We start from the raw sequence: 22,178 nt of genomic DNA, 5'->3' as shown, positions 1-22,178 counted from the left end.
CCACCACAATGGCTTTGAAATGAAACAAACAAGATGTGCTTTAACTGCAGACTTTCAGATTTAATTTGAGGGTAATTACATCCAAATCAGGTGAACGGTGTAGGAATTACAGCCGTTTCTATATGTGCCTCCCACTTTTTAAGGGGCCAAAAGTAATGGGACTATCAACTCAAAAGCTATTTCATGGACAGGTGTGGGCTATTCCCTTGTTATTTCATTATCAATTAAGCAGGTATAAGGTCTGGAGTTGATTCTAGGTGTGACTTTTGCATTTGGAATCAGTTGCTGTCGACTCTCAATATGAGATCCAAAGAGCTGTCACTATCAGTGAAGCAAGCCATCATTAGGCTGAAAAATCAAAACAAACCCATCAGAGAGATAGCAAAAACATTAGATGTGGCCAAATCAACTGTTTGGAACATTCTTAAAAAGAAAGAATGCACCGGAGAGCTCAGCAACACCAGAAGACCACGGAAAACAACTGTGGTGGATGACAGAAGATTTATTTCCCTGGTTCAGAAAAAAACCCCTTCACAACAGTTGGCCAAATCAAGAACACTCTCCAGGAGGTAGGTGTATATGTGTCAAAGTCAACAATCAAGAGAAGACTTCACAAGAGTGAATATAGAGGGTTCACCACAAGATGTAAACCATTGGTGAGCCACAAAAACAGGAAGACCAGATTAGAGTTTGCCAAACAACATCTAAAAAAGCCATTACAGTTCTGAAACAACATCCTATGGATAGATGAGACAAAGATCAACTTGTACCAGAGTGATGGGAAGAGAAGAGTATGGAGAAGGAAAGGAACTGCTCATGATCCAAAACATACCACCTCATCAGTGAAGCATGGTGGTGGTAGTGTTATGACGTGGACATGTATGGCTGCCAATGGAACTGGTTCCCTTGTATTTAATGATGATGTGACTGCTGACAAAAGCAGCAGAATGAATTCTGAATTGTTTCGGGCAATATTTTATATGCTCATATTCAGTCAAATGCTTCAGAACTCATTGGACGGCGATTCACAGTGCAGATGGACAATGACCCGAAGCATACTGCAAAAGCAACCAAAGAGTTTTTTAAGGCTATAGCATGTTATGCAATGGCCAAGTCAATCCCCTGACCTGAATCCGATTGAGCATGCATTTCACTTGATGAAGACAAAACTGAAGGGAAAATGCCCCAAGAACAAGCAGGAACTGAAGACATTTGCAGTAGAGGCCTGGCAGAGCATCACCAGGGATGAAACCCAGTGTCTGGTGATGTCTATGCGTTCCAGACTTCAGGCTGTAATTACCTTGAAAGGATTTGCAACAAAGTATTAAAAAGTGAAAGTTAGATTTAGGATTGTTTAGTTTGTCCCATTACTTTTGGCCCCTTAAAAAGTGGGAGGCACATATAGAAACTGTTGTAATTCCTACACCGTTCACCTGATTTGGATGTAATTACCCTCAAATTAAATCTGAAAGTCTGCAGTTAAAGCACATCTTGTTTGTTTCATTTCAAAGCCATTGTGGTGGTGAATAGAGGCCAAAATATGAAAATTCTGTCAATGTCCCAATATTTATGCACCTGACTGTATAATAATGAGACCTAAAGATTTATGTAGTCAAAATGATTAATACATAGTGAAATCAATAAAGTACAGAGTTTGTTTATATAAATATATATATATTAATGTATATAATAAAATTAAATGGACTAGATAGGTAAATACATCAATACAGAAAGTTATAGGCTTGTATTTGTACAGGCAGATATATATTGATTCAGCTGTGTACATGGAATCTTGTTCTCGGGTTTCAGGGTCTTAACATAGAATGTTTATAGAACCTTTGCAGTGACCAGGGTCTGTACTTCAGAATCTCAGACTTTTGTACGGGTGATTTGTATCAAACTTTACCTAGACTCATTGATGTACCAAACTAAGACAGTTACATGCTGCTTAAACCTGACCTAAAATGGAGTGAGAAAGATACCGATTCCAGTTTTGCCACTGAAGGAGAAAGACAGACCCAGATGTAAACAGGCTCAAATTTGCTGGTCTTGGTTGTTCTTGCTTTAAAATGAATTGCCACTTTAGATCTAGAGTCACAATGGGGGCGATTCAATGCAGTGCGTTGCTGAGTAGCCCCTGGAAGGAGCGCCTGGGGCTATTCAATTCACTGCTCTGTTTGGTTGGACTTAAGGATTCTTCTCGCACGCCCCTGGGGATGTGAAGAGAAATCTGACTAAAGCGCCAGCCCCACGGCTGTTATACTGCTTAGTGTGACGATGACAGCTGCGCGGCCGGAACTTTAGTTGGAGACTAACGGTTCTTGCAACTAAACACCCAGGTTAAAGCGCGAGAACCGGCATTCTCCAACTTAACTTGCCGATTAAGCAAACTGCGCAGTGAATTGTATAGCTCCGAGAGCAATTTAGCATTGCATTGAATCGCCCCCTATGACTGGAATCTCACTGGCAACAGCACACTGGAGCCGATTACATTTGGGCCAAAGTTTATAGGAATCCCAGGACCTGTTTAGATTTTCTTGATGTGTCTAATACATCTTTCCATATAGTTATATTATGCTGATTCTATCTAATGGACCCTATACATCTGCTGGAGGCCAGTTGGAAATGCTGACCAGCGGCCATCGATGATCCCTGATTCAGTGAAATTCTACATGTAAAAAAATTCCTAATTTTCTGATCATTATCATATTTTGTTCATGATCAGCAAATCCGTAAAATACAACATGTTGGATTTCACTAATGCCCTTGCATCTTGGGTGTGTGAATTAGCCCCATACATAGCAGCTGTATGCGGGCCTTAAGGCTGTTTGATATGCTCTTTATCACATTGAAAATTAAACTACTTCCTGTGTTAGTACAATATTCCTGTAATATGTCTTGAAAAGGAAGAAAGGCAACTGGGATGAACATTGGAAAATTATGGTCGCCAATAATCAATGTTTCCAATCTGATGGATTTCCCATACTTACTCATCCCATAGCTACAGTACCACTTCATGATGACAACGCAGACACTCCTGAAATTCAGCCAATAACAACATCATAGCATTATCTTCAACCAAAACATCTCCCAACAGCATAGAGGAATGGAAAAAGGCACAACAGGGATGCACAGGCCACATACAGAAACTGAGGAGGTATCAAAAAAAATACTGTACAATAGTAAAGATAAAAAGAAAAATGATATTGCTAAAGATAATCTATATAATAAAATCAAGTGCTGATTAGAGAAATAGACAGATGAGGAGGAAGCACTGAAGAGAGGAGAAAATAAAAAATGGCACCACCCGGTGACAACACCTAGGGGCTAATTAAATTATAACCAGTGTTTACCACGCGGGTAAACTGCATTTCACGTCCAGAGCTATTCATTTACTAGTCAGTTACCCTGCAGGTAGTGCGTGGTAACCCATAGATTCTGCGTTAAGTCCTGGAATATATGCTTTTCCCCTTGCGTTATGCCTTAGACAAGGGTGCACTTTATGTAGATTTTTCCTATTCAGCTGAGGCTGCGGGGAAGGAAAATACACGTTAAGTGCACCCTCTGTGGCTTCATGCGCAGAGATAACAATTTAGCAAGTCCGCCCCTTAGTGTGTGTGTGTATATATATAGTGTTCACTCTAGCTCCGGTGCGAGGCAGGGCGCCGGAGCTAGAGAGGGCACGTTCGCGCGCGTGGTCATCAAAAAGGGGGCGTGTCTATAAGACGTGTCCCCTTTTCGTCACTCTTGGGGGCGTGCCTGGCACTTACGGACAGGCCGGGCAGCCCCCAAGCCCTGCAGACAGGGAGAATAGATGCCGGGCGCATGCGCCCGGCATCTATTCTCCGGTGGTGACCGGGTCACCGCACATTTCTTCACCCGAGGGACACTGCGACCCGCGGGTGAAGACAGTTCCCGCAGGCTGTTAGGGCAAGGCGCTTTTTGCCTTCCAGAAAGAGGGCAGGGCGCCGCGCCCCGCTAAAACAGCCTAGCAGGAACGCTAATATATATTTATATGTATTATATACACACATGTACGTGCTTAGAAAAGTAGGGGATCCGTGTACATCCTCCGTGCAGGTCACCTCCTATCTCGCGAGTCTACTGCACAATTTGCAGGTCTACGGAAACATGGTGCCCGTGCTACGTTCCCAGTGATTTTTCTACTGCACATGCGCAAATCTCTGGGAAAATGGCCATAGCACCAGTCCCACAATGACTTTGCAGCGTTGCCGATGCTGATGTTGGAACTCGGAGAGGGGAGTAAAATACATAGGGGTGGGTGGGCACGCCCTGCACCCATTACAGATACGCCACTGACACACACACATCCACTTCTAGGAGACTGGCAGGCCATGCTGGGACACGAGCAGCTGGAGACACACGGGCTGCCTATTTCTGGGGTAGATAATTATAGATCAGCTGTTGTGTAATGAACAAAGCCCCATGCTGCCGCTGTTACCTCACCCCCTCCCTCCCACAGTGCACCGCGCCCACAGCAGCACATTCCTCCCCCAGTCAGCACACGCCGTGATCCCGCTCACACTGCAAATACCCGCGGTATCCCCCTCACCATGGCAACCGGCGCGACGCTGCCTCCTGATTAGACGAGCGGCGGCCTCCCTCTACCACGTGCTCCCGCGGCGGCCAATCAGGACCCTGCGCCGGCGCGCCTTGATGCCCTCATCCGTGCGCGCCCGTCTCCTAGGAGATCATCAGTGCTGGAGCAGGATGGCGGCGGCGGACCGGCTGGAGGATCTGTCCGTGACCCCGGAGGAGCTGGAGCGCTTCCGAGCCGCCTTCCAGGACGCCCGCTTCCGGGAGCTGTTCACCCAGTACGCGGAGGAGATCGCCGACCCGGAGAACCGGCGCCGCTACGAGCGGGAGATCAGCGAGATGGAGCGGGAGAGGGGGGTGGACATCCAGTTCCTGCACCCGCAGCCCGGGCATGTGCTGCAGAGCAGCGCGGGGGGGATCCAGGCCTGCTACCTTAACGTCTGCAGCAACCCGGCGGTCCGCAAGCCGCACTGCGTGGCTGCAACAGACGGAGAGGGCCGAGCCGGCCAGCAGTGGAGCCTGCCCTGCGCCCTTAGCCCGGCCAGAGAGGAGCTGGGCCCGGAGGGAGTGAGAGAGGTCATCTACGATGTGGTCTTCCACCCGGACACCCTGAGCCTGGCCACCAAGAGCGACAAGTTCCTGGCCATGGTCAACCTCACCGCCCTGGAGACAGTCTCCCAGAACTTTGGCGTTGCCCTGGACACCTGCAATGTCAGCACCCTGGATGTGACTTATAAAGGGCACCCACATGCCAGTGTCCTCCGCAAGCCCTCCACCAGGGTGACCCCCAAACCTCAGGACCCCAGCGACCCGCTGCGCTTTCCCTATCCCTACGATCCTCTGGGAGGACAGAAGAAAAGTGGCCACAATAACCAGGATCGTACACGCAAGATCCAGCCAGCGCTCGGGGAGCGCAGAGCGCCCCTGGAGCCCACCGTGCCTCATTACACTATCCGGCACCGGTCCTATGTGGATATCCAGGACTACAGAGATGCCAGGGATTCCGCCCCCAGTCCGGTGCCCAAGGAGCTTGTGGTCACTGTGGACCTGCCCTTGCTCTGCTCGGCGTCTGAGGTAAACCTGCACATCGAGGGGAAGGCCCTGTCCCTAGAATCCAAGAGGCCAGCCTATAAGCTGCAGATAAAGCTTCCCTATCTGGTGGCGGATGACCAAGGAACGGCCCAGTTCAACAAGACTAAGAGGCAGCTTGTGATCACTGTGCCGGTGATCCAGCAGGACGCCCTGAAGCTGGTCCAGGATCGGGAATCCAAGCAGTCCAGCTCGGTCGGTTCTGATGTGCAGGAGACCTCACGATCTGGAGGTGCTTTGGAAGCGCCTCTGTTGGAGGAAGGCACTGGGAAGGTGGAAGAGTTGGCTGTGGTTGGTGACTCACAGAATTCCCTTGCTCAGGATCCTCCCGAGTGCCCCATATTCACTTGTTCGCAGGATGCCACCTCACTGACTTTTGTTATACATGTTAAAGATATTGATGAGTACAGTATAACTTCTGAAGTTGGCTGCTATCAATGTGAAATTAGGTTTTGCGTGAAACACACGAATGTCCCTTACGTGTTGTTTGTACAGTTCCTGCCGCAGTATAATCTGAATACAAATGATATTGCAGTGAATGTTTCTACGGACAATACAGTTATCGAGTTAACCAAATCCTCTGAGTGCTTTGGACTTTGGAAAAATCTCTACTTTGGGGTGAACAGCAATTCACTGCAGGTAAGATGTTTTTCACATTAATACTTAATAGTGTTACATTTTTCTGGTGCTTTATTATTATGCCAGCAGAGGGCGGTTAGTGTGTTATGAAACAACTTCCATGATGTAAAATGAGTATGCACCATGGGTTCACTAAATCCCATCTGTCCCTTGTGATCTCTCTTGGAATATAATGACTGATGTGCATGAGGCATTAGTTACTAGACAATTGGGCTTTGTTCTATTGGCTCACCGTCTATTGTCTTGGCACTTCTTAAACTGAGATGTTAATTTTAGCCGGTCTCTTAAAGCCCTAATTGTTTTTGTTTACAATGGTGCCAGCCCCTATTTCAGGTCATGGCTTTTACAACATAACATTAAACTGTAACAATCTTGTACGTTTTCTGTATATGTACAGCAAAGCACATACTAAAAATGCATATTTTATTTGCATTATTACAATACTTGTATTACTTAACTTAATCTATTTGTGGGTTTGCTTTACTATCATTAAGCAATGGGGTGTTAGTTTTGGTGTTTTATAGGGAAAGGTCCAAAAATAAATTGTCAAGTTAAATACATGATTTAAACTTTCTGCAGGTTGATAGCATTAATAATATCTGTAGTATAGGGTGGTGGTCTCTGGTGATCACCAGACAATAATTTGTAAGGGTTTACATTGAGTAAAAAAGGGGACTCACCTTTTGTTTTTCAAACGAAGGTAACCCCTGGAGTGTGTAGGTGCTAGGATGGTGGAGATCATTTGTAATGAGATTATTTAATTCTTGCCAACTTTCACAAAAAACAGTCCTAGGATAGGGCAACCATATCCGAGTGTGTGGGGGCGATTGCTCTGCAATTGCGTCATTGTGGCCATGTCAAATCTGTGGTTAGTGCCATTATGCAATGGGGGACGACCCTTATGCAATTCAATGCAAATTGTGTCGTTAAACCTTTTAGGCTGCCCACTTCACTCGGGAAGTGGCCAGCATGCGGGAGGCTGGCTCACTCTCCCTGGAGTCCCAAAGCCCCTCTAATCTTGCCCATAAAAAAAAAATTCAGGACTGGTAAGTATACATTCTTTGCATGTTTTGTTTTTTCAGGAACAACTGTTGACAGCTTGCTCTTTTTCCCATAAAAATATCACTGCGACTATGGGCCATATTCAATTGTAGGCGAATAGTTTTCGCCATTGACGTCATTTCGCCTGTTGGATACTTTCCGCCCAATTCAATTGTAATGACTTTTCACCTAAGCGGAAAATAAATGCATTCATACAGGCGGAAAAGATTCGCCTCTGAATGGAGATGGAAAAAAGTGCAGTTTTGGGGTGCAAAGTTGCGGAAACCCCTGTGCAGTATTAGGACAGTCCCCCAAGGTTAAACTGCATCAAAAAAGATTAAAAAACTTAGAACACCCCCAAAAAGTACTTTTGTTTTGGGAGCAAAAACTGTAATGTTGGGGAACAAACATAAAAACTAGCACAATAGACCCCAGGGGGGGCCCCAAGTATGCCCCAGGTGTTTTTTTGTTTTTTTTAAGGTGTTTGCGGCAGGTGGTTTTTCCATGATTTTTAAAACTTCACGTTTGCAACTTTTAAATATGCTAGCACCCATTTTCAGGTACCCCAAATTTGCTGGGAATAGTTATTTTGAATAAAAAATATTGTAAAATCCTATTCACCCCATATGCAAATTAGCACCTATTGAGACCATTTAAGTACCCCAAATACCTTCAGCAGGGCTATTTGGGGGTATCCATAGTGAACAGGGCTGTTCGGGGGTATCCATGTCAGTGCATCTTTTGGAGGGTGGCAGGCTGATTTCCCCAAATCTGACAGGACTTTTCGGTGACCTAAGTTTTGCCGGGACGCGTTCGCGCATCCTTTGCAATTGAATAGGGCGTATCGCGGGGACCAGCGCTATACTTTTCCGGAGGCAAAACTGACTGACGGCGAAAATACCGGCAATTGAATACTGGCCTATATTTTTTATGTTAAGTTGTAAAACTACCATTTTATCATTTCTACCACACTCACAATTGTGAATTTGAAATGCATGTAAATATCTGGAGTCTTTTGCAGTTTCAATAGAAAAAAAGACATTTAAATTAGTTTAAACAAATAGAATGGGCATCTTCAAGTTTTGATGAAACTGGAAGTACTGCCACCTACTGGCATGTTTAATACTTACAAGATTATTGCCACAACTTTTAACACAATAGCCGATTTGATTTATTTTTTTTTAAAGGCATTTTAAGATTAAGTAATACAACTGGTTGTAAAATCGAAGCAGAATATGACCTCATGCTTGTTGACCGAACCATCCAAACAATCAGATTTATATCCATTTAATCGACCCCCAATGTTTACACTCATGTAGCAGAAATGATTGTGTATTTTTCTGAATAGGCTAAAACAAGTGGCCTGACCTGCTTATTGTGTGATATAAAGTGTTTTTGTTTAGCCAGTGTGTGGCTGAACACAGCTGCTGAGTTGTTCTGGGCAGATAAAAGGTTCTGCACTATGGGGTAAATTAGCATATCTCTGTGGTTTTGTCACCGGATGTTACTTGAAATCTCCCTTGTTTGTTTTTGCTGTAGGAAAGAAGATTTATCAATGAAGATAATGTGACTGAATTCCTGGAAAGTGGTCTACGCCCGTCTACTATTCCATGGTCCACTCTAGAAGACCAGCCTCTGATAAATGTTCTTGAAATGACTGATCAAAGGACCCTCATCCGGCTGACTGTAAGCTCTTCTATTTAACTGATGCTACTTGCCATATGTAATTCACTTTGTACTGTGCATTCTAACACCCACCTATCACCTTCATAGTGTACTTATTGCTTATGCTGATATATAGTCAGCCTTACAAAGTGAGTTTAAAGGGGTTTCTGTATTATGTACCAAATCCAGGGTCTCCATACAGGTAAGAACTTTGATGTCACCAGATTTGTCTGACCTGTTTAGGTTCCCGCTAGGCTAAGGGCAGGGCCCTGTGGCTGCCGGCAGGAAGTATATGCGCGCACGCCTTTGGTGTGTGTGCGCTCCCGAAAAGGGGCATGACTGGTCGGGGAGTGGGAGTTCCCTTGGGTCACTCCTCTAAATTGTCACACTTGAGGGCATGCCCAGCATTTACGGAGGTGATGGGCTTCCCCCAGGCGCTCCCCTTGTGGTGAATAGATGCCGTGTGCATGCGTACGGCATTTATTCACCCGGCGGTGATCGGACACCGCAACTTTTCCCACCTGCGGGACACTGCAGCCCACAGAGGGGGAAGGCTCATTGTGTTTTAGTGGGGCACCGCTAATAGGGCAAGGGCACATTTTAAAATCGGGCATGGCACAGCACCCTGCCAAAACAAGCTAGCGGGAACACTATATGCAACTGCAGGATTACAAGTCCCAGCAAGCAAGGGGACGTCTAGTCTGCAGCTGGTGAGCCACAGGTTGACTAAGCCTCGTCAACAGTAGAGTGGTGCCCCAAGGAGCCACATTGTAGAATGTTCCTTGTATGGCAGGACATGCTGGTGCCTGTAGTTCCACAACAGTAGAATGCTATTGCTTAAGGATTGTCTATTTCTGTTTTAATAATCCACTTTCCCATTGCTCTGGCACCAGCTTTCATTCTTCTAACTGCAGAATAATTCCTTGTTTGACAGGACATGCTGGGACTTGTAGTTTTGTTCATCATGCGGAGCCAGCAGGTTGCCATCTTTGTGGATTATAGTATATTCTTTTTAAGATTAAAGACAGAAGGTGAATCATTTTTCCACAGTAATTTGCTTAAATGTTTACATCGGACATTCTGCATAAATAACGTAATCTCTCTGTATGTGTATCTATAGTAATGTTAGTGGGAGCTGTAATATTAACACCTCCTTGGCTGACTATATACCATAGGCTAAAATTATGGAATACTTGATGGACTTGACAAGGCTGTTCTCTGGATTCAGGGCCTGATTCAGAGCCGGACGCTATTTGCGGTCGTTCGTTCTGAAAAAAGGGGTGGCTATTCAAATGAACCGTTCGCTCTTTGCGGTCTGTTCACGCCTCTGTCAAACTTGCGGTCGTTTTTTTGGAAACTACGCCCCCTGGCCGCTCGCATCCTACGTCATGTCCACTATTTATTAGATTAATCGAGTACATCGACCAGCGTATGAACTGCTCGCTATTCTTGTGGTTGGTTTTTCCTACCGCAATCTTGCGAGCAGTTCTGACTATAAAATAACCCAGTGACGTGGTCAATGACGCTGCTGTATTAATTATGCACACCCATAAAACGCCCATTTTGACCTCAGGGGACAGACCCGGAGGTGCTGAGTGTGGACACAGGCTCCAGCCACCGTGATCCACTAGACCACCAGGGTACACACGGTACAGGAACCGGTGGGTAAAAAATCGGCAAGGGGATGTCAGCTTCCCCGTTATAGCAGCCCCTCCCCTCAGTTCAGGGCGCCGTTCCAGAGGTCTCTTCCCTCAGCTGCTCTCCTCCTCAGACCACGCCCCCCTCTGAGGTCTCCTGCGGCCATTTTCTTAAGGCACAGCCACAGCCACAGGTCTCTCACAGGGATATGCAGGGTCCAGTCCCTCTACATACCTCTCCCTGGGTCTGCGTATGTAGCGCTATAGCCTACCAGACACTGAGTCTGTGTAGTTGAGTATAGTGTCAGTTTGCAGTTATGTATTGTATGTGACCAATGCTAGCACTGCCTGTCTGTTTTCTAGGAAGCTTGCCTGAAATCGATATAATCTTTCAGGGGATGTTGCCCGTCCAACAATGGCTTTTGCATGGGTGGCTAAAGCTATAGAGAGCTGGGCTAACGCACTTGAAGACTCTCTTCCCTCAGATGCTTCTAGGGATCAGATGTCTTTTGTTGCTCCATATTCAAGATGCATCTTCCTATATTCGAGAAGCGATTGGATGCCAGTCTCCTAACCTCCAGAGTCTCAGCCGCGGCTGTGTCTGCCCGTTGTACCCTGTGGCTACGCTCATGGAAGGCAGATGCGGATTCCAAGAAAGTCCTAGAAGGGCTACCCTACAAGGAGACATCTTGTTTGGCCCAGACCTTGACAAGTTTGTAACCACGTTGGTAGCATCAAAAACTGCATTTCTGCCTTCAGCAACTACTTCTACTAGGCCTCGGACTACATCATTTAAGTCCTCTTGTCCTCAGGGAAAGCCTAAAGGTGAGTCCTTTCCTAGGCAGTTGGCTAGGGCCGCCAACCATACACCCTGCTTCAAAACCCGAGGATGAACCCTCAGCCTGACTGGACGGGCCTCTCTCTGGGATATCGGAGTGGAAGGCAGACTTCTTCAGTTCGCCCAGTGCTGGTGTCCCACCACCACGAATACTTGGGTAAGAGAAGCCATCTCTCATGGGTACGCCCTCTCATTTCTCAGACGGCCACCAGTTTTTCTGCACAGGCCCTCATTCGGACCTGAACAAGGCCTTACAATACAGTCCTGTCTGCAAGCAGGGGGAATTGTGCCAGTCGCACTATCTCAGCAAGGGCCTGGTTGTTGTTCTACTCTTTCTAGGTCAGAAGCCGAATGGGTCTCATCGGCCTATCCTCAACCTCAAATCCTTGAACAAATTCCTCAGGGCACCCAGGTTCAGGATGGAAACCTTACGCTCCATCATTCTAACTATGGAGCCTGGGGACTTCATGGTATCTCTGGATATTCAGGACACGTACCTACATGTACTTATAGCGCCCTCACATCAGCGATATCTCTGATTTGCTTTACAGCAACACTTCCAATTTCAGGCTCTGCTCTTTGGACTATCCACAGCTCAGTGGGTGTTTTACCAAAATTATAGCTATCATGGCAGCCCACATACGTGGTCAGGGTGTCTGACTGTCACCATATCTGGATGACCTCCTGCTCCTAGCAGGATCCCCAGAAGTGCTTCAACACCATCTGCAGTTAACCATTGCTTTCCTGCACAAGCACGGTTGGTTAATCAACTGGAAATAGTCCTCCCTGAATCCCTCACGGAGTATGAGTCATCTGGGAGCCCTGCTGGATTCTCAGGATCAGAGAATCTTTCTGACTTCAGACAAGATCTCCATACTTCAACTATGAGTGCGCAGATGTCTTCAGTCACCAAGTGTCGATCCACTCAGCAAAGCAGGTTCTGGGATCCATGGTGTCCACCTTCGACATGGTGGAATATGCTCCGTTCCATTCCAGGCTTTGCAAAGGCTGATCCTCTCCAGGTGGAATGGGGCACCCTATTGGATCAAAGCTCAGACGATGGTGCTCTCTCCAGAGGTTCGTCGGTCGTCCCTTTTGGATCCCGGACTGGGTAATCCTAACACCGGACGCCAGTCTCTGGGGTGCAGTGACCGGTCAGCACTCCTTTTAGGACTGTTGGACATCGGTTGAATCAACCCTGCCAATCAACACATTGGAATTTCAAGCTGTCTACCTGGCCCTCAACCTGGCCCAGCACATACTTCACGGAAAACCTGTACAGGTTCAGTTTGACACCGCCACCACGGTGGCTTACATTAACCATCAAGGAGGCACTCTAAGTCGGGCAGCAATGACAGAAGTGTCACGCATTCTAACATGTGCATAGTATCGCCTCCCGTCCATTTCGGCAGAATTTATACTGGGAGTTCTCAATTGGGAAGCAGACTTGAATTCATCCGGGGAATGGTCTCTTCACCAAGAGGTGTTTCAACTTCTAGTGGACAAATGGGGCCTCCCCAGAGGTGGACCTCATGGCCTGCCGACACAATCATAAATTACTATTGTATGGGTCTAGAACAAGAGATGCCGAGGCGACCTTGGTGGATGATTTGTCAGTGAAGTGGACCTTCCAGTTTGCATACTTGTTTCCTCCAGTCTCTCTTCTTCCTCAACTTCTTCGGAAGTTCAAAAAAGACGGAGGCAAAGAGTCCTGCTGTTCAGGCTGGATTTGACCTCTGTTTCCGCCTGGCCTAGTTGAGAGTGCAGGTCTCTGCTCTGTCAGAATGGTTCCAGCATAGACTTGCTCCGCTACCGGATATCCACACCTTCCTCCAGGGTGTCCTCTGGATTCAACCTCCCTTTGTCCCCCCTAGTGGCTCCTTGAGATTTGGCGGTAGTGGTTAACAGCTAAGACCTTTTTTTTTTTTTTTTTTTTCTTCTGGCGATTGCTTCCGCCAGGAGAGTGTCAGAGTTGGGGGCGCTCTCCTGTCGCTCCCCTTTTCTGATATTTCACCAGGACAGGGCTGTGCTTCGGTCTCGCCCTGGGTTACTTCCTAAAGTTGAGGAAATTATAGTTCCGTCCTTTCAATCACCAGACCTCTCGGCAGGTGAGGCCTCTGTGGCTATGGTTCGGGCCCTCAGGATTTATGTGGACCGTGCCAGTTCCCTCCGAAAATCGGACTCCTTATTTGTGCTCTATGGACTTCACAAGAAGGGATGGCCAGCCAATAAACAAACATTGGCTAGATGGCTTCGTATTACTATCTCAGAGGCCTACACACAGGCAGGCCTGCCTGTTCCGGCTTCTGTTTATGCTCATTCCACTCTGTCTGTGGGTCCCTCATGGACACTCACCGCGGCGCCTCGGCTGTTCAGCTGTGTAAGGCGGCCACGTGGTCTTCTGTCCAGACCTTTCTAAGGTTCTATGCCTTTGATACCTTCGCCTCTCAGGATGCTTCCTTTGAGCGCCAGATTCTCCTCTCTTCTCAGCAGCAGAGCATCCCATCCTTTAAAAGGACTTCTTTGGGGCATCCCCAAGGTCTCCCTGTGGAGCCTATGGACCCTGAAGAAGAAGAAAGTGAGTTATGGTAAGAGCTTACCTTTAGTTATCTCTCTTCGAAGTGCGTAGGGTCCACAGGGCACCCGCCCTGACGCACCTGGCTTCATATTGGCTATGTTATTGGTCACCAGTTTTCAGTCTCCTTCTGTGTGAGAATGTGATTCTTGAGTGTACCAGTCTTCCTTCTCTTATCCTCCTCCCAGCCTTTGGCTTATTACGAACTGAGGTGCCTCTGGATTGGGGGCGGGGTATAGGGAGAGTGGACCCAGTGCATCTTGGGAGCTGAAAGCATTAACTGCGTGGTGCCCGGATTCTAGATCCATCACCTATACCCCAAGGTCTCCCTGTGGACCATATGGACTTCGAAGAAAGAGTGTTAACTAAGGTAAGTTCTTTCCATAACTCTCATTTTATTGTCCATTTTAATAAACATATTCAATATTTGGATTATACTATAAACTAGGTGACTGCCCTGTTTTTATTTTTTAATTTACATCTGTTCATGAGATCCTATCTTATGTGAAGATTATAATTAAAGATACCTTTTATATGCAAGTACTACTTTGCTAGAAGTAAGCATACGTGTAAGAAGTTCACTGTATACCTTCTCCCCTCACTTTTGGGTGAAATTCCATCAAGGGAGCAGAATTTTAAAGCTAGGAGTGGATTCCCCTTCACCCTCTTCAAATCGTTGCACACATCCCTGTGGTGGTGTGCGTCCTCGAAGTGACTGTATTACACTATTGTACTTTTTATTGTATCTTCCATGTATTGTGGATCTTTCGCATTGGAGCAACTTGAACATTATATGACCCTTCAGAACAACTCATAAGCGCAAGTGAGGTTGTATATTTAGGTTTGTATTATTAAGAGTTGGTGACTCACTCGCAACCTTTGAGGTGCAGCACCACGAAGTTGTATTCATTATTTTTTTTTCTGATCATTCCAGATAACAATTATATACATTATTAGGCTATTACTCTTCCATCCGATCTGTGGTATGGATTGAGGGTTAGAGAGCCTGGTACAGGAGTAGGCACTAAAAGGTTAAGAAAACCAGCTCTATCCCCTCCCACCTCCACCGGATCTGTTGTTTTTTTTTTTTTGTTTGTTTTTTTTTTCTATTAGTGCCTTGGAGTAAGACAGCTAGACTTTATTTTTCTTTATTATTTTCAGCGCCTCAGTCCCTGTTTTCAGGGCCCAGATTGCCAGTCAGAGCAGGGATTAGTTAGACAGAGAGCTGGGTTTTGAGCTCTTCTCCCGCTCTGCTCCCAACTCCTGAAAGGATTACCGCTTCACTACTTTGGTGTCCTGTTGAGTTAGGGCCCCGGACACTGTCACTGAATGGGCTGCTGTGTCAGGGTAAGGCATTCACAGCCTACCGCTGAGCTGCGACACAAACGCACCTCGGTACACAGTGCAGCCTAGGGCAATACCTGTGACCAGGTGACAACACCGCTATATTTATAGTATATGCTGCAGAAAATGGAGGCATAGAGAGAAGTTTTGAGGTGATTTGGCACCATTGTGTCCTCTCCCAGTGCTGTACTGCAAGTGGCTCCACCCTTCCCTCCTTGGCGGGCTTATCTGCAGAACAGAATGCTGAGGCACCATTTTCCACAGAGGGGTACACAGGAGGCTGCAAGCATTCAGCAGCGGTCTGGGGGACATTTTTTGGGGCTTGGCTAAAATTGCTCAAGGTAACAAAAATCATGATAGATGTCCAGTATTATGCAGCAATTCAATGTGGCATTGATTCTACAAGTGGATGGAAGACCTCTGGAGAGTTTGTTGACCGATGCCGTCTGGATAGGTTCCCATAGCTCCCTGATATATGTAGGTGCAGCATCTTTGGTGTGAATGGACACCACCACCACCTCCCATAAGTGGGTTCATGTCGGGCAAACGTGGTGATCATAATATTTGTCTGAATTCTCCAGAATGCTCCTCAAACCAATTCTAGACAACTTGGGCAAATTACACTGTGCATTATCCTGCTGGAATGTTCCATCGTCGTGAAGGTACATGAAGTCCACGAAGGGCTGCAATATAACGTAGCGGTTACTGGTCAATGACGTGTTCAAGCGGACCAGCGACCCCATGCCATGGGAACACCATTGTGGAATCGCCACCAGCCTGAACGGTGCCTTGTTGACAACTGGGTTCCATGGGATCTGCGCCACACTCGAACTCTTGTCATCTGGAACCATGACTCATTGGACGACACCACATGTCAGTTCTCCAGGATCCAATTTGTGACATTACAACACCAAGTGAGGAGCTGTATTCAGGTGTTGTAGTGTTACCAGAGGCCTGGTGGGTATTCTGCTCCCATATCCCAGAACGCTGCACTGACCTGCTGGATCTGCGTCTGGTACCTCCTACATTGAATGTGGATGTGATTTGAGCCAGTGTCGCTTTTCTGTTACCAGGGACAATTCTGGCCAGATGCCGCTGGTTATGATCATTAAGCACCTGTAGTTGCCACTGTGATGTCCATGTTGGGTGGTAATGCCTTCCATTGTGGTATTTCTAGTACAATGTGACACGGTAGATTGAAGAATGTTGAATGTCCCCACAACTTCGGAAATGGAATGTCCCATACGTTGGTTACTCTGTATCATGCCCTGTACTAACTCCAATAATTCACATCGCCTTGCCATGAGCAGCTTAGCTGGTGATCAAACTAACTCAGAGATGGCAGATTACATCTGATGCAGGTTTGGGCAATTCCAACATGTCACAAAACGGTGACTCCACCTACCATTACATTTACATACTGCTATACCATAACTCTTGGCACTTCAGTGTATAGCTCTCTGCTTTCATATGACTTATAATTTTGCATATGTGGGGATTTTAAACTAATTCTTTGTAGCTTCAGGCTGGCAGAGAAGCAGGCCGTCAGGGGGCCCAATTCCATCCACAGGCTTAGGGGCCTACTTACTTAGGTTCTGGGATGTCTGGCTCCAGTCTGTACCAAATCTCTGGGTGAATGCAATTTTGTCCAGAGGGTACATCCTGGATCTGGCAAGTCCCATGCACAGGAGATTTTTCATCACTCCCCTTCCCCAGTATCCGATCAGGGTGCCGTCCGTTCTCTTTTATATTCTGGAGTTATTGTTCTGGTTCCTTTACACCAGAATGGGCTATGGTTTTGCTCAATTATTTTTCTACTAAGCAAGCCCAATGGAGCCTTCTGACCGATCTTGAATTTAAAAAAAAAAATAAGCTCAATCCTCATGTCTTGCTGGTACTGTTCAATATGCAGTCTCTAATTTCGGTCATCAGGCAATGAAAGAAGGGGAATTTCCAGTGTCCGTAGACCTAAAGGACACCTATCTTCACATTCCCACTTGAAAGGGCATTCATCAACTACTCCACTTTACAGTAGGCAACTTGTATTTTCAGTTTCAGGCACTCCCATTCCCAAGGGTCTTCATCAAGGTCATGACCCACATGATTTCCTTGCTGATGCGCAGGTGACTCACCATCATCTTTTACCTTCTGATAAAGGTTCCTCGAAGTCTTGCTTCTTCAGCATCTGCAAGTAGTGGTGGACATCCATTGAGGCTCACAGCTTGATCTTAAGTTATCCCAAGTTCAACCTCATTCCTTCTCAGTGGATGGTTTTCTTGGGCCTCTTATTCTACACCACTGACAGAGGGTTTTTCTCCCTACACAGAAATCACTGGTTAGGTTGCTTCCTCAATTTTCTCATGTTTCCATCCTCAGGTGTATGCAACTTCTGGGGAAGATGGAGGCTACCTTTAAGTGATACTATATTCCCATTTTCATGCCTGGACTCTGCAGTCAGATCCTTCAACATTGGTCCAAGATGGGATCCTGCTAGGACAGATAACTTTTCAGACTGTCACATTGGACATGCCAGTCCCTTCTGTGGTGGCTCCATACACCAAACCTCTGCAAGGGATCCCCCTTCTTTGTTTAGGATTGGGTACTGATCACAACAGATGCCAGCCTGATGGGATGGGGCTCTGTCACTCTAGGCCTACATCTTCATGGTCTTTGGTCCAACACAGTGTCCACCCTCCCAATTAACATTTTAGACTTGAGAGCAATCAAGAACACCCTGGTCCAGTCTCTGCATATGCTACAGGGAAAACCTGTCCACATACAGTCAATGTCACTGCAGTGGCTTACATAAACAGACTGGGTGGAACAAGGAGTCATCGGGAAAAGTTTAAAGTGTCCCATATCTTAGTTGGGCGGAGCTCTGGATACCAGCCATTCACATTCCCTGTGTGGACAACTGAGAGGCAGACTTCCTCAGTCACCACCCTGTCCATCCTGGGGAATGAGAGCTACACCAGGAGCTTTCAGATGATTAACTATTGGGGGATGCTAGATATAGATTTGATGGCTTCCTAGATGAACAAGTAGATGACCTTGTACGTAGCGCGCTCGAGGGTTCCTCAAGCTACTTTGGACACGATGATGGCTACTTGGTCTTTCTCATTGAGGTACCTCTATCCATGCTGGCCAGGATGATTCAACAAAGTAGACAGGAGGGTCTCCCGGTCATATTCATTTCGTCGGACTGACCTCGTTGGTCGTGGTATGCCCCTTTTCACAAGATGTTAGCCGAGGTACCTTGCTCTTCGACTACTGTGGATTTTGTTTTTCATTCAGGATTGACTGAATGAGGACCTTTGCCTCTCTCGCTGAAGTGTCAGGTGACTACTGTCGATCCATTTTCAGAAAAGATTAGCCATTATTCTGGAGGTATAGACCTTTCTTCATGGAGTACTTCACATTTATACTCCGTATATTCCTCCATTGAATTTAAATTTGGTTTTGAGGCTCTTTAGAAGGCACCCTTTGAACCTCTTTAAGGAGTGGAGTGGTGTTTCTGCTAGTCATTGCTTCTGCTAGACGTGTGTCTGCCTTATGCTAATTACCTCCCTTCGTTGGTTTTCATTCCGACAGGGTAATTCTCTGCATTAAACCGTCCTTCCTGCCTAAAGTGGTTTCAAAGTTCCATCTAATCCAGGATATTGGTTTTGCAACTAACCCAGGGTCTTCCTCATCTTAGGGTGCTTAGAGGATTTATATTGACCATATACGTCTACCATTCAGCGTATAGATACTCTTTTGGTCTTTGTGGATGTGCCAAAACATGGTAGGCTGGCTTCCAGCTAGATGGATTACTGCTACCATCTGCCAGGCTTGCCTGTTTTCTGATAAATCGGTTCCAGTTTCTCTCCTGGCTTTCTACACGTGCAGTCGGGGCTCTTTAGGTGGTTATCCATGGCGCCTAGGTGGAACAGTTGTGCAGAGTGGCTACCTGGTCCTCTGTGCATACCTTTTATCATATATTATCTGTTCCATATCCATATTTTCTGTGAAACTAGGTTTGGGCATACAGTTTTACGTTTGGCTTTGCCGGACGGTGCCCCCACCCACCCTGTTAGACTTGCTTTGTGGAGTCCCACAGTCAATAACGCAGTGTCCCACAGATCTGATAGAAGAAGTAATTGGATTTTTGTGCTCACCGTAAAATCCCTTTCTCGTAATCTATCTGGGGGACACTACAATCCCTTCCCTGTGTTTTTGTTTTCTGTTTGTTTTTTCTTCCTCTGTGCAGCTTTGTTAGTAAAAAAAAAAAAAAACTGAGGAAGTGGGAGTGATTACAGGGGGGCAGAGCTAGTTTTCTAAACGTTTTAGTGCCTACTTCTGTGCTAGACTCTCTAACCCACAGTCAATACCGCAGTGTCCCCCAGATGGATTACGAGGAAGGGATTTTACAGCGAGTACAAAAATCCAATTTTCTGTGCTGTACTGGCTGTATTGGCTTAGTTGCCAGGTATCACCATATATGTGGCTAAAGGATTTACTGCCAAAAAGCAGAGGTGATCTTCCACCTACTGGACTGGATGCAGAGTTTAGCGTATAGTTTGTTTTCCAGCACCGTGCGTGTTCCGGAACCGAGCGTGCACAACTACAGGTGATGCAGATTCGTATCCATTTCAGTCACATCTCCCCTAGCGACTGAGGAGGCGTAACTGGATTCTAATGGGGCGTTTCCATATGAGCAAAGCTGATGGGGCGTGTGGACAGAACTGTGCACTGTTGGATGTTATTGTAAATGTGCCGTTTGCACTAAACTATGCTTGGTGCAAAGTTTGCACTAATGAAGATGACTAGTAGCAAACCCAGCGGGTGGGGACTGTGCAACACTTATGCTGGGTACACACTGAACAGATATCTGCAGATATATCTGTAGATGATGGTCGTTCATACACACACACTGAACGGCCATCATCTTCCAGGCAGCTGCAGGTCCCGCTGGCCGGGGGAGCGGGCAGTGGGGCGTGTCCGCAGCAGACCGCCCGTACACACTTGCCGATGGACAGATATATCTGCAAATCTATTGGGAATCTGCTGTGCAGCACAGCCAATACGTTATGTTTGTGAACAACGTCGTTCAGACTTATCGCTGGTACACACTGCCCGGCGGGCACCAGATATATTGGCCAGTGTGTACCCAGCTTTACAGTATTTGAGCCCTAAACATGACTGCATACCTGACTATACACACTTATTTCTGTGCACACAATGCAGGAGCATCTACTACCAGTTTTGTATAATGCTACATCAGGCCTATTTCTATTATGGCTTCATATGCCTAAAACAGTTTAGCCTGATCTGTAAGGTGTAAAAACTCTACAATGAGGTACTAAGTAGATTAGCTCCTTTGTATGACATGTTTCACGGCTTCCTGTTTCCCCTGCAGAAACCTGAGCTGGAAGAGGACGGTTATCTGAGCCGCAGGGAGCACTATGCAGATCACAGTGAGGTGAAGGAGCAGGTCAGCTCTCAGTCAGACGTCACTGGTCTATCTGACGCTGATGCAATCGTAGAGGATGGACTGCAATGTGCACAGGCCACGTGTACAGTACAGCAGCCAGCGAGCCCATCCTGCACTGTACCTGCGCAGTCTCCTGAACACACCACAGAGGAAGACCAGGGGCTCTGTTTCAAAGAGATAGCACCCAGTGAACTTGATGAAGATGATGTCCCTGACGGTACGGGGCATACACAGTGCCCTGTAATAAATTCCTCCAGCTCCACTCAGATTCTAAAGGAAGTCGGTGCTGCGGATGGCAGTGTGAATGTAATCTCTGATCACAAAACACAATGTGCCTTTAACTTTGAGAATACCTTGCTGTTTGAATTAGATTAGTCATTATTTGAAATTTAGCAACAAAACTTGTGTGTTAAGTTTGTGTTTGTTGGGAAAACAGCCATTTTGCTTTGAAAATAGTGGTCTTGAGCAGTATCTGTGTGGCGGTACACAGTGTGATGCCTGACTGCGCCAGTTTTTTCGTTTGTATTTTTTCATGTTACAAAGATGTTTCTCTTAAGGTGGACCCGTCTCCTGCATGCCGCAGGCAGCCATTTTGTGAGCCGACCCACTAATCAGCGTAGGCAGTAGTGACATCAGTCATGAGGCAGTGTCCCATTTGTTGGTTGTATACTCGGTTGCTTATTATTGGGTAAGGCTGGCTCTTACGTCAGGACTCTGGAAGACTTGTGTTACAGCACTGGTTCCGGAGGCTTTGGCTGGTCGTTCTTTTGCTCAGACACCGGGACCAACAAACATATTCATCTCATTACATAGTCCCTCATGGCCAATCTGCGTTAAGTTCACAAAATGGCTGCCCTAATTATGGTGTAATCGATGAGACCACTTTAATTCTATTTTCCCTTTTTTTTGTGTGTGCCAAAGAGTTGTATATTTCTTTATAACCTGTTCTGAGAAATGTTTCCTTAGTGCAGATAAATAAAACTTGTCTGCTGTGTTAAACTATAATTTGAGTCGTCTTTATGTATGATTTGATGCAGCTGAAGCCCCAATTCCGTGATTCAGTACGGTCTGTACAGCAGAGAAGGGAGATCAAACATGTCGGCTTGCATCCACAGCCAGATCCTGATTGGATGGCTGTATACTTATCCAATCAAGAGCTGTAATACCGATTGGTCCATTACCCTGGGGTTGTCCAAGCACAGTGCCTCCCATTTATAGTGCGGGAATGCAGTGACATGCTAGAACCCATGTTATAGAGCCTACCGCTGTATAAACAGAAGTATACTTATATCTAGGGGCCTATCTATGAATAATCATGGA

At 46.3% G+C, this 22,178-nt stretch overlaps 1 protein-coding gene across 1 annotated transcript; it reads left to right on the top strand.

The window, feature by feature from the left end:
* Positions 1 to 4,562: 4,562 nt before the first annotated feature.
* On the top strand, positions 4,563 to 21,863 carry DNAAF2 (dynein axonemal assembly factor 2). Its single transcript, XM_088455331.1, has 3 exons — positions 4,563 to 6,285; positions 8,866 to 9,012; positions 20,784 to 21,863. The coding sequence occupies exons 1-3, from the start codon at positions 4,678 to 4,680 to the stop codon at positions 21,231 to 21,233; spliced, it is 2,205 nt and encodes a 734-aa protein (XP_088311457.1). The 5' UTR covers positions 4,563 to 4,677; the 3' UTR covers positions 21,234 to 21,863.
* The last annotated feature ends 315 nt before the right edge of the window (positions 21,864 to 22,178 follow it).

Source organism: Taudactylus pleione, unplaced genomic scaffold (assembly GCF_031769625.1).
Source record: "Taudactylus pleione unplaced genomic scaffold, aTauple2 ptg000652l, whole genome shotgun sequence".
In the NCBI taxonomy this organism is placed as follows: domain Eukaryota; kingdom Metazoa; phylum Chordata; class Amphibia; order Anura; family Myobatrachidae; genus Taudactylus; species Taudactylus pleione.
This window is presented reverse-complemented; position numbering and strand designations above follow the sequence as displayed.

Coding starts and splice junctions, on each gene's coding strand:
- DNAAF2 (XM_088455331.1), top strand. CDS start 4,678: ATGCCCTCATCCGTGCGCGCCCGTCTCCTAGGAGATCATCAGTGCTGG. Junction 6,286..8,865: donor TGAACAGCAATTCACTGCAG/GTAAGATGTTTT, acceptor TTTTTGCTGTAG/GAAAGAAGATTTATCAATGA. Junction 9,013..20,783: donor GGACCCTCATCCGGCTGACT/GTAAGCTCTTCT, acceptor TTTCCCCTGCAG/AAACCTGAGCTGGAAGAGGA.